The sequence below is a fragment of the Phyllobates terribilis genome, unplaced genomic scaffold (assembly GCF_046119375.1).
Source record: "Phyllobates terribilis strain yellow unplaced genomic scaffold, ASM4611937v1 Scaffold_2__4_contigs__length_985480577, whole genome shotgun sequence".
NCBI classification, from domain to species: domain Eukaryota; kingdom Metazoa; phylum Chordata; class Amphibia; order Anura; family Dendrobatidae; genus Phyllobates; species Phyllobates terribilis.
The window spans coordinates 518650677-518663662 of record NW_027362762.1 but is presented as its reverse complement, the minus strand read 5'-3'; the positions used below and the strand labels follow the sequence as shown (position 1 = coordinate 518663662).

Sequence of the window (12986 nt, the reverse complement as noted above, 5' to 3'; positions counted from 1 at the left end):
GAACCCCAATAACACGGCAGCAAGTGTTGACTGTGCAGACGGCACTTCTGAGCAGCAACTAGCGGTGTTGGAGCCCAGGGTAAATACTGAAAACAGAGGAGCCAGAGGTCTAATTGGAGCAACTTTAAAATCTGTAGTAGTGAGAATGTGGACAGAGCAGGAGAATTTGCCGGACACACAGCAGGGGATCAACTGACGTTACTGAACCCCAATAACACGACAGCAAGCATTGACTGTGCAGACGGCACTTCTGAGCAGCAACTGGCGTGTTGGAGCCCAGGGTAAATACTGAAAACAGAGGAGCCAGAGGTCTAATTGGAGCAACTTTAAAATCTGTAGTAGTGAGAATGTGGACTGAGCAGGAGAAATTGCCGTACACAGAGCAGGGGAACAGCTGACATTACTGAACCCCAATAACACGGCAGCAAGTGTTGACTGTGCAGACGGCACTTCTGAGCAGCAACTAGCGGTGTTGGAGCCCAGGGTAAATACTGAAAACAGAGGAGCCAGAGGTCTAATTGGAGCAACTTTAAAATCTGTAGTAGTGAGAATGTGGACAGAGCAGGAGAATTTGCCGGACACACAGCAGGGGATCAACTGACGTTACTGAACCCCAATAACACGACAGCAAGCATTGACTGTGCAGACGGCACTTCTGAGCAGCAACTGGCGGTGTTGGAGCTCAGGGTAAATACTGAAAACAGAGGAGCCACAGGTCTAATTGGAGCAACTTTAAAATCTGTAGTAGTGAGAATGTGGACAGAGCAGGAAAATTTGCCGGATACACAGCAGGGGATCAGCTGACGGTACTGAACCCCAATAACACTGGACCAAGTGTTAACTGTGCAGACAGCACTTCTGAGCAGCAACTAGCGGTGTTGGAGCCCAGGGTACATACTGAAAACAGAGGAGCCAGAGGTCTAATTGGAGCAAGTTTTAAATCTGTAGTACAGTGGATGTGGACAGAGCAGGAGAATTTGCCGGACACACAGCAGGGGATCAGCTGACGTTACTGAACCCCAATAGCATGGCAGCAAGTGTTGACTGTGCAGACGGCACTTCTGAGCAGCAACTAGCGGTGTTGGAGCTCAGGGATTACAGTTCAGGTGGTAGAAACATGAACACAACAGGAGACCTGGATACGGTTGCCAACCAATTATTTATTCTGGAAGAGAACTGGCAAATTCATGCGAGATCCAGGCCTTGTTCATTTTCAGAAAAGTAAGCCGGTCAACGTTATCGGAGGATAGGCGCATGCGACGGTCTGTTAGTACACCACCTGTGGCACTAAAGACGCTTTCCGATAATACACCAAGCCAGCACCTCCAATGCATACTGGCTAAGCTCTGGCCATGTATCCAGCTTAGAGACCCAAAACTTGAAGGGGGAAGAGCCGTCTGGGAGTACACTGAGAGGGCAAGACATGTAGTCTGTCACCATCTGACCGAAAGGTTGCCTCCTGCTGACTGGAGCCGTCTGTGATGGTGTAGACATTTGTGGCGGCGGGGACACAAAACTTTGCCACATTTGGGCCATACTGGTCTTGCCTTGTGCTGAGGTGCTGCTTCTGCTCCCTCTTTGTGCAGAGCTTCCTCCACTGCCTCGATGCACTGAGCTGCTTTGTAAAGCACTAGCAGCACTGCTCTCGGTTGGAATGGAGAACACGATGGAATGCACCAGTGCGTCTTGGTACTCCCGCATTTTGCGCTCCTGGTTCAACGGTGTTATGAGGCTTTGTACGTTGTCCCGGTAGCGAGGATCTAGGAGGGTGGACACCCAATAATCAGCCGTGTTGAGAATGTGGGCGATGCGGCGGTCGTTTCTCAGGCACTGCAGCATGAAATCAACCATGTGCTGCAGACTGCCAACTGGCCAAGAAACGCTGTCCCCTGCTTGAGTCGTGATCTCTGCCTGCTCTGCATCACCCCACCCTCGCTCTAGATACTGACTACTAGAGAATTGTGTACCTCCCTCCTCTGGACAGATGTCTTCCTCCTCCACTGACTCCTCCTCATCCTCCTCATAAAGTGTCCCCTGCCTAGGCCTTTGTGAGGAACCACGTTGTGCAGACTGTACAGAAGCAGATGACATTTGTGACTCCTCATCCTCCACCTCTTCCAAAACCTCCTCCCTTAGTGCTTGCAGTGTTTTTTCAAGCAGGCAGATAAGGGGGATAGTCATGCTGACTAGTGCATCATCTGCACTCGCCATCCGCGTGGAATAATCGAAGGCACGCAAAACGTGGCAAATGTCCTTCATAGAGGCCCACTCAGTGGTGGTGAAGTGTGAACGGCGCGCACTGCGACTTGTTTGCGCCTGCTGCAGCTGGTACTCCATTACTGCTGCCTGCTGCTCACACAACCTCTCCAACATATGTAAGTTGAATTCCACCTGGTGGGTAGGTCACATATGATGCGATGTTCCGGAAGACGTAATCGGCGCTGCAGAGCTGCAATGTGCGATCTTGCGTTGCTGGAATGCCGCAAGTGAGAGCACTCTATGCGGACCTTGTGCAGCAGTGCATCAAGATCCGGATAGTCCCTCAAAAAACTCTTCACAACCAAGTTGAGCACATGTGCCAGACATGGGATGTGAGTGAGGTTGCCTAGGCCCAGAGCTGCCACCAGATTTCGGCCATTGTCACACACTACCATACCTGGCTGGAGATTCGCTGGCACAAACCACACGTCGCTCTGCTGCTTGATGGCATTCCAGAGCTCCTGCGCTGTGTGGCTTCGATTCCTCAAAGAAATTAATTTTAATACGGCCTGTTGACGTTTGGCCACGGCTGTGCTCATATCGGTCATCATAACAGGTAACCGTTCACGGGTCGATGTGGAGGTAGACCGTGACAGCTCCTGCAGTGCTGATTCAGAGGAACTGGAGTATGAGGAGGAGTCAATGTGTAGTGACTGGATTCCTGCAATCCTTGGAGTTGTCAGAACACGTACAGCGCCACTCTCAAGATCTGTACCCGGCTCCACAACATTTACCCAATGGGCAGTGAGGGAAAGGTATCGTCCCTGTCCATGCTTACTGGTCCATGCATCGGTGGTCAGGTGGACCTTGCTACTGACGGCGTTTTGTAGCGCATGTTTAATTTTTCCCTCCACATGCTGTTGCAGGGCAGGGCCTGCTGAAATAAAAGCGGCTGGGCACGTTGTATTGTGGGACTGCCAATGCCATCAAGTTACGGAAGGTGTCAGTCTCCACCAGCCTGAATGATAGCCTTTCAAGGGACAGTAGTTTAGCAATGCCAGCATTCAGAGCCTGTGCTCGGGGGTGGTTTGCCGAGTATGGGCGCCTTTTCTCCCATGCCTGTGCTAACGATGGCTGTAGACTGGCCTGGGAGTGTGAGGATGACCGGGAATGTGGTGCTGTGGGTGGAATTACACTGTGTCTCTGTACAACAGTGCCAGAGGTTCTTCCATGGCGATCCTGTTAGGAAGCCGAACCAGCTGTGTGTGAGCTGGAGGAAGAGGCTACAACATGAGCTGAAGAGGTGGTAGGTGGCGCTGTAGGTTGGCCTAGGTCTTCAGTGTAGTTTTGTAACTCCACCACGTGCTTGGTCCACACATGTTTCCACATATTTGTGGTATTGAGGTTGCTGACACTTTTCCCTCTTTTCACCTTCTGATTACACAGCTTGCATTTGACAAAGCAAATGTCATCTGCAACTGTGCCAAAAAAGGACCAGGCACTGCAAGTCTTGGGAGCGCCCTCTTTGGATTTTGGAAGAGCCATGCTCCTAATGGGTGCCGAAGTGGAGGCTACAGGCAACCAAGTCTGCCCCCTCCCTCTCCCTCCTTTTTGGGCCATTCGGGGAATCTCTTCCTCAGAGTTGCTCCCACCACCTTCCTGTCCCTCACGCCATGATGGGTCAAGGACCTCATCATCTACACCACCCTCTTCAAACAACTGCTTCTCCTGGGTAGTCTCGACAGCACAGTACGCACCAGAAAGTGGCACCTGAGTCTCATCATCAGATGCGTACTGAGGTGTGCTGCTGACCATAGGCACTGGCCCACCCGCCTCTTCAGATTCCGAGAGACAAAACGGTTGCGCATCACTGCATACTACCTCTTCTTCAAATTCTCGAATTCTGCTTGGCTGGCCCCCTCTTTCCAAGCCAAGAGATTCAGAGAACAGAAGTAGAGATGGCTCCTGTCCAGGGCTCTCCGACTGCCTGGGCAATTTGGCAGGTGGTGAAGAGACAGATGGGTGCTCTTCAGTGCTCAGGACCTGAGAGGATCTGGAACTAATTGAAGTCGATGCGTTAGCTGCCATCCATCCGACAACGGCTTCAATTTGGTCCTCCCGCAGCAGTGGGGTACGGCTAGCTCCTACAAAGCTGGGCATAAAGGACTGTTCCCTGGTAAAACTGGGGGATGCTGAGTCACTGGTGCCCGCAGCAGGCACAGAATCCCCACGTCCTCTCCCTGCAGGCACAGAATCCTCACGTCCTCTCCCTGCAGAAACTCCACGCCCACGACCACGACCACATGCCTTACTCCCTGCCTTCTTCATCTTGGTAGACTGATAAGGATAGGCAGAAAAGTACTAAGGGCTTAGTGCGCTTATTCCTGAACAGCTGGTAACAGGTATAAGAAACACTAATTTTATAAAGTGTGGACTAGACTTTAATATGAGCTAATGTGGCCTACACAACTGTAAAGTGGAGTGTTTGGTGAACTTTATTTAGTTTTTTTTTGTCACAAAAAGACACTGGATGTGCCCAAAGATGTAATACCGATAGTATCACAAACTTTTTGCAGCTATTACAATGCAGGAAGGTAACCTACAATGCAATAGATGAGGCTACAAAAAATAGACTAATACTAATCTGGCTGGGGCTGCAGGGCACAAGGCTGCAGAAAGGCTCCTCTATCTACTCCTATATAGTGTGTTTGGAACCAATGTAGCTGGATACGGATGGAACCACCACACTAATAGGAGAAATCAGGAAAAATGATCAATTAGCAAAAAAGGACAATGTATGAGGCAGTGACGCACGCTGAGCGCACTACAACCAGACTTGGCTGAAGCACACACTACAGCGTGAGCTGCACTCACACACAGAGACCTTGCAGACAGCGGTGAACAGCACAGAGAACTGTGCACTAGCGCTGCAAGGCACAGCGATTTATAAAGTAGCTTGGGTAAAGCAGAATAGAGCAAATAGGTAGCTAAAACTGTCCCTCAGAACAACAGCGTCCTATCCCTAACTGAATTCACAGCAGAGTGAACTCAAAACGGCGGCGGCGGCTTTTATACTGCATCATGACATAATTTCAGCAGCCAATCACAGCCATGCCATTAGTTAACATGCCTACATGCCTAACAGGATGTGCCAACACTTCTTAGGATCCTCATTGCTGAATAAAATGAAACTGGCTAATTGCATTATGGGAACTTCCGATTCCGGTATCCGATATTCTAAAAGTATCGGAATTAAGTATCGGAATTCCGATACCGCGAATATCGGCCGATACCCGATATTTCAGTATCGGAATGCTCAACACTACTTATTACACATCTGTTCTAGTCTCGCATCCACCCTCTCCTCGCACTAAACAATCCGTCTCACCCTAATCAATTGAATCCATGGTAAGGAACAGATCATCTTGCGGGGGTGGTTGCTTTCAAAGCGCAATAGACTGTTTCTGGCCGTGCCTTTAACATAAAGGTCTGTATACAACTGGCCCTCATACTTGTATACCAACATATCCAAGAACTGCAATTCAACAGTAGAATGGCATAGTGTGAACCGCTAGTGTGAATACTAGATTCATCTCATTTTGCAATGTAAGGAGCCCATCCAATCCACCCTCCCATATCAGAAAAAGATCCTAGTTACTTACCGGTAACGGGATTTTACAGAGCCAATGACAGCACCACCTGAGAGAGGGTATCCGCCCACCAAGGACAGGAACCTACTGAATAAAAAGGCGGTACCTCTCCTCCGCATCAGTTTTTTGTTTCAGAGCATGAGAGGGCCTCCGAAGACAGGTTAATACATAACCACCACCTCAACATATGTACTAAACACCTTAAAAAAAGTGCACACCACAGTGATAAAGGGGAGGGAATTAATAGGGTGCTGTCATGGGCTCTGTAAAATCCCGTTACCGGTAAGTAACTAGGATCTTTTCCCCTTCTCCCATGACAGCACCACCTGAGAGATTTATAGAGATTAAATACCAGAGGGAGGGATCACCGCTTGCAACACCCTTCTACCAAAGGACAGATCAGTAGAAGAGGAAAGGTCAAGACGGTAATGTTTGTAAAATGTAGCAGGGGATGACCAAGTTGCCGCCTTACATATAATGTCGATGGGCACATCCGCCTTCTCAGCCCAGGAAGCAGCTACCGCTCTGGTGGAATGGGCCTTCAGGTTCTCAGGAACCGGCAGATTGCTAGAAGAGTAGGCTAAGGTAATAGTATCCCTGACCCATCTAGCTATGGTCCCCCTTGTAACCTTAAGTCCTTTCCTAGCCCCCTGAAAGGATATAAATAAAGCGTCACTCTTTCTCCAGGCTTTTGTCACTTCCAAATACTGGACTAACACCCTCCTAACATCTAATGTGTGAACCTTATATTCCTCAGAATCCCTAGGATTAGGATAGAAGGAAGGGAGAGTGATTACTTGCATCCTATGGAACTTGGAGGCTACCTTTGGAAGATAGGCCGGGTCTGGTCTTAAGATTACTCTATCCATACATACTTGAGTGAATGGATGGTTAACGGATAGTGCGTGTAAGTCACTGACTCTACGAGCTGATGTCAGGGCCACCAATAGCGCAGTCTTTAAAGTTAAGATTTTTTCTAAAACCTTCTCTAAGGGCTCGAAGGGAGGTTTGGTTAATGCTTCCAGAACTAAATTAAGGTCCCAAGGAGGCATTCTTGGAACAGGAATAGGTCTGGATCTATGACAGGCTTTAATAAATCTAATGATCCATCTATTTGCTGCCAAGTCATAATTATACAGTGCCCCCAGAGCCGATACCTGTACCTTAAGAGTACTGGTGGCTAGTCCCATGTTTAACCCCTTCTGGAGGAATTCTAGTATGGCCTCAATAGGAACCCTCCCTTTGGCAGACTGACCCGAGGTAGACAAGAACTTAGCCCAGGTTCTACCATAGATTCTAGTTGTTATCGGCTTTCTACTTGCTAGAAGGGTAGTAACAAGATCTGGAGAAAACCCCCTTTGCGTCAATAGCGACCTCTCAAAATCCAAGCCGTCAAATGCAGGCCCGCTCTTTGGGGATGACAGACTGGGCCCTGCCTGAGGAGATCCGGGATGTCCGGAAGAACCCATGGATCTGCTTGGGACATTCTCTTCATCCAAGTGAACCATGGTCTCTTGGGCCAGAACGGGGCGATCAATATAACCCTCGCCCGTTCCTCTCGGATCTTCCTCAGGATAGTAGGGATCAGTACTAAAGGGGGAAAGGCATAAGCTAGAGTGAAATGCCACTGAATCTGCAGCGCGTCCACCGCAAACGCCCCCTCTTTTGGATTCAGGGAGCAAAAGGTTTCGGTCTTCCGATTGTGTCTGTTTGCAAACAGATCTATCTGGGGCTGTCCCCACCGATCCACAATCTGCTGAAAAACGGCTGGATTCAACTCCCACTCTCCTTGTTTCAAGATGTGACGACTCAAGAAATCGGCCTTTATGTTCTCTTCCCCTTTTATATGCAGTGCCGAGAGCGTAACCCATAGACTCTCGGCAAACCTGAAGATCTGATCCGCTATTAACATCAGAGGGAGAGACCTGGTACCCCCCTGATGATTGATGTAGGCGACTGTTGATCTGTTGTCTGACATTATCCTGACGTGAGGACCCTGAAGAACAGAACTGAATTCTTTTAGCGCGTTTCTGGCTGCCAACAGCTCTTTCATGTTGGAAGAGAGGCTTGTCTCGCTGTCCGACCAGAGGCCTTGTACAGAACGATCCCTTAGGTGAGCTCCCCAACCTTCCGCACTTGCGTCTGTTGTAATTGTATCCGACACCTGGAAGGTCCAAAGAACCCCCAAAGATAGGTTGACCGGAGATGTCCACCAGTCCAGGGAGTTGATCACAACATCTGGAAGAGATATTTTCCCATTCAGGCGACCTTTGAGCCGCCTGTCCGCTGCCAGAATCTCCTGTTGAAGACATCTGGAATGGTGCTGGGCCCACTGAACCGCCGGAATGCAAGACGTCATTGTACCCAACAGAGACATTGCACTCCTCAGGGTGATGGTCGGATTGCTGACAATCTGAGATGTTAGGGATCTGATCTTCAGTTTCTTTTCCTCTGGCAGAAGACAGGTTTGGTTTTCCGAGTCCAGAATGAGACCCAGGAAAGACTGAACCCTCTTTGGTTCCAGCCTTGACTTCTCCAGATTTAACAGCCAACCTAGGCGTCTTAGACTGGCCATGACGTCCGCCAGGGCTAGAGCACAGAGTTGACTTGATCTGCCCACTACTAAGAAGTCGTCCAGATAAGGGATGACTAAAATATCTCTTTCCCTCAAGTGCGCTGTGACCTCCAGAATGATTTTTGTGAAGACTCTCGGCGCCATGGAAATGCCAAAGGGAAGAGCTGCGAACTGAAAATGCCTTACGTGCCTGCCGAATTGTACAGCTACTCTTAGAAACTGTTGATGATCTGGCAAAATCGGGACGTGGTAGTAGGCGTCCTTCAGATCGAGGACGCACATAAAACAGTCCGGAAATAACATCTTTATGGCTGATTTTATTGTTTCCATCTTGAAAGGCCTGTAGATTAAATGGTCGTTCAGTCTCTTTAAGTTCGCAATGGTCCTGAAGGAGCCGTCCGGCTTCTTTATTAGGAAGAGGGTCGAATAGAATCCTCTTCCTTGCTCGGGTGCAGGTGTTTCCACCAGAACTCCTTTCCTGAGCAGAGAGAGAACTTCCTGCTGTAAGGCTATCTGTTCCGCTAAACCTCTGGGGGCTGATATTTTGACAGTGCTCTTGGGCCTGCTCTTGAACTCTAGTGTGAGCCCCCTTCTGATTATCCCTAAGATCCAAGAATTGGATGAAATTTTCTTCCAGGCAGGCAGGAAGTGGGACAATCTTCCTCCCACCTGGGGGGAACTGTCACTTAGGGGCTTTCTTATTCTCGGAGGAGGGACCCCCAAACATGAAGCCTCTGCTATACGGCTTTCGGTCTTTCCAGCTACCTTGGTCTCTGGGAGCTTTACTGCGGCTGTATTTTCTCTTCCGAAAGGAACTGTTAAATCGGGAACCAGACACCGTGGGAAATCCATGTTTTTTGTCTGCGGCTTTATCTAGGATGTCATCTAGACCTTTGCCGAACAAGAAGTCCCCCTCACAAGGGATTGAGCACAGTTTAGACTTTGACTGCACATCTCCTGGCCAGCTCTTGAGCCATAGCGCCCTACGGGCTGCATTAGAGAGGTTTGCAGACCGGGCAGCCAGCCTAACTGAATCTGCCGATGCATCTGCCAGGAATGCAGCCGCTCCCTGCACAAGAGGAAGGTCTGATAGAATTTTCTCCCTGGACACATTCCCCCTGATCTGATCTTCAAATTGTTGAAGCCAGATCATCATAGATCTAGCAGTGCAGGTCGCTGCTACTGCCGGTTTAAGGGCCCCTGCTGACGACTCCCAGGTTTGCTTAAGGAAGGACTCCGCTTTTTTATCCAGCGGGTCTTTTAAGGCTCCTAAATCCTCAAAGGGCAGAGTGGATTTTTTTGAAGATTTTGAAATGGCCACGTCAATCTTAGGGGTTTTGTCCCATTTAGCCGCATCCTCATCCTCAAAGGGGTACCTCCGCTTGGAGGATGACGGCAGCTGACCCTTCCTCTCCGGTTTCTTCCATTCCCTTTCTATCAGAGATTTAATCCTGTCATTGACCGGGAATGAGCGTCTCCTCCTTTGGTCTAAGCCCCCGAACATAACATCCTGGACTGTTCTGGGCACTTTGGTATCGGTAATACCCATAGTCCCTCTGACGGCTTTAACTAGTCTCTCAGTATTATCAACCGAAAAACACGGTCTGCCCCCCCCATTATCATCCGAAGACTCCGATGACGATGAGGAGTGATTAGAGGAGGAAGGCAGTTCTCTCGTAAAACGGGACTCCACTGATTCCTCTGATTCTGAAGAAACTAGTTTTCGCTTCTTCTTTTTGAGTGAGGTTAAGCCTCTTAAAGACTCTCTGACCTCTGTCTGGATTAGATCCTTTAATTCTAAAGAAAACCTGGGGGACTCCTCTGCAATGGTTTTCTGAATACAGTCTGAGCATAGGTTTTTGGCATAGGAGGTGGGAAGACCGATTTTGCATAAAGCACACTCCCTGTTTTTATTTTTAGCACTACACTTCTTCGCCTCCTGCCCCAAGAAATAAAAGGAGAAGAAGGAGGAAAAGAGAGAGAGAGAGAGAAGAGCACATTATTCAAGGTGAGACTTTCACGAAGATCACTCACCACACTGCCGTTCAGACTAGGGTACCGGAGGCGGTGGTTGCCGTTCACATGAGGGCTCCCATCTGGCGGAGGTGGACTGACGAAGTCTTTTCTGACCAGTCTTGCCGGAACTCGTACGCCCCTCACTGCTGTGACTTTGTCGATGGGAAGATTCCCGTTCCATTTGTTTGAGCTGCTTGCGCTGCTTTGATGGCTGTGGCTGCTGCTGTACTTCCTATGGCGGTGACAGCTGCTGCCCAGGTGACTGCGGTTCCTCATTCATCATGGCGGGGATGCAGACACCGCCATCCTGATTGCTCCCCATCCTTAAAAGCAGTAGGGCTCCACCTCCTTTAGGCTCCTCCCCTTCCGGCAGCGTGCTCATCTCTCTCTTTCTTTTTTTTTTTTTTTTTTAAATTTTAGCCAGCTGGCGCGCTACCCGCAGATCCACCTGCCTCTGCGCGTGCGCAGCCCAGCGGCACCCGGCGCGCTTGCAGCGGGATGACAGCTTCCCACCCGCGCATGCGCAGACCCGGTTTCCGGCGCACTCCGTGATAGGGTGCGTCAGCACCCCGCGCGTGCGCAGCCCGGACTTCCGGCGCGCTCCGTCACAGGGTGCGACGCGACCCCCACGTGCGCAGCCCGGAAGACCTGCCGGCCGGCGCGCTCAGTTCATCTTTGCGAGGCGCAGACCCGGCCGCAGGCCCCGGCGCACGCGGGGAGGCATCCAAAGGAAAACAGCACCTCCCCCCCACACGCAGACCCGGGCAGCAGCCAGACGGGCTGGGAACAGGGACCATCTGCTGCTTCCACGGCCTCCAGGCCGCACCGTCCATAATCCAGGTACGTGAGGTACCACCTGGTGAGGCTCCCATCAGGGACAGGAACCAAAAACTGATGCGGAGGAGAGGTACCGCCTTTTTATTCAGTAGGTTCCTGTCCTTGGTGGGCGGATACCCTCTCTCAGGTGGTGCTGTCATGGGAGAAGGGGAAAATATCATCTATATAGCGCCACCAGGCCCGGACATGGCGCCAATGGGTGGAATTGTACACGTACTTGTCCTCGAACACCGCCATGTAGATGTTTGCATAAGTGGAGGCCACATTGGATTCCATGGCGCTGCAAGTAATAATCATCCCCGAAAAGGATATAATTCCTCACGAGGATGAACTCAAGCAGCGTACAAGACGTGTACAGTGGGTACGGAAAGTATTCAGACCCATTTAAATTTTTCACTCTTTGTTTCATTACAGCCATTTGGTAAATTCTAAAAAGTTCATTTTTTTTCTCATTAAACTACACTCTACACCCCATCTTGACTGAAAAAAAAACAGAAATGTAGAAATTTTTGCAAATTTATTAAAAAAGAAAAACTGAAATATCACATGGTCATAAGTATTCAGACCCTTTGCTCAGACACTCATATTTAAGTCACATGCTGTCCATTTCCTTGTAATCCTCCTTGAGATGGTTCTACTCCTTCATTGTAGTCCAGCTGTTTTTAATTAAACTGATAGGACTTGATTTGGAAAGGCACACACCTGTCTATACAAGACTTCACAGCTTAGAGTGCATGTCAGATCAAATGAGAATCATGAGCTCAAAGAAACTGCCCAAGAGACAGAATTGCGGCAAGGCACAGATCTGGCCAAGGTTACAAAATAATTTCTGCATTACTCAAGGTTCCTAAGAGCACAGTGGCCTCCATAATCCTTAAATGGAAGAAGTTTGGGACCACCAGAAGTCTTCCTAGACCTGGCCGTCCAGCCAAACTGAGCAATCGTGGGAGAAGAGCCTTGGTGAGAGAGGTAAAGAAGAACTCCAAGATCACTGTGGCTGCTCTACAGAGATGCAGTAGGGAGATGGGAGAAAGTTTCACAAAGTCAACTATCACTGCAGCCCTCCACCAGTCGGGCCTTTATGGCAGAGTGGCCCGATGGAAGCCTCTCCTCAGTGCAAGACATATGAAAGCCCACATAGAATTTGCTCAAAAACACATGAAGGACTTCCAAACTATGAGAAATAAGATTCTCTGGTCTGATGAGATGAAGATAGAACTTTTTGGTGATAATTCTAAGCGGTGTGTGTGGAGAAAACCAGGCACTGCTCATCACCTGCCCAATGCAATCCTAACAGTGAAACATGGTGGTGGCAGCATCATACTATGGGGGTGTTTGTCAGCTCCAGGGACAGGACGACTGGTTGCAATTGAAGGAAACATGAATGTGGCCAAGTACAGAGATATCCTGGATGAAAACCTCTTCCAGAGTGCTCTGGACCTCAGACTGGGCCGAAGGTTGACCTTCCAACAAGACAATGACCCTAAGCACACAGCTAAAATAACAAAGGAGTGGCTTCAGAAGAACTCTGTGACCATTTTTGACTGGCCCAGCCAGAGCGCTGACCTAAACCCAATTGAGCATCTCTGGAGAGATTTCAAAATAGCTGTCCACCAATGTTCACCATCCAACCTGACGGAACTGGAGAGGATCTGCAAGGAAGAATGGCCGAGGATCCCCAAATCCAGGTGTGAAAAACTTGTTGCATC

General features: G+C 49.4%; 1 protein-coding gene across 1 annotated transcript; it reads right to left on the bottom strand.

The window, feature by feature from the left end:
* Positions 1–9032: 9032 nt before the first annotated feature.
* On the bottom strand, positions 9033–10666 carry LOC141252849 (uncharacterized). The gene is made up of 2 exons (XM_073670610.1): positions 10484–10666; positions 9033–10363 (listed from the first exon to the last, which is right to left on the bottom strand). The coding sequence occupies exons 1-2, from the start codon at positions 10619–10621 to the stop codon at positions 9107–9109; spliced, it is 1395 nt and encodes a 464-aa protein (XP_073526711.1). The 5' UTR covers positions 10622–10666; the 3' UTR covers positions 9033–9106.
* Positions 10667–12986: the final 2320 nt, after the last annotated feature.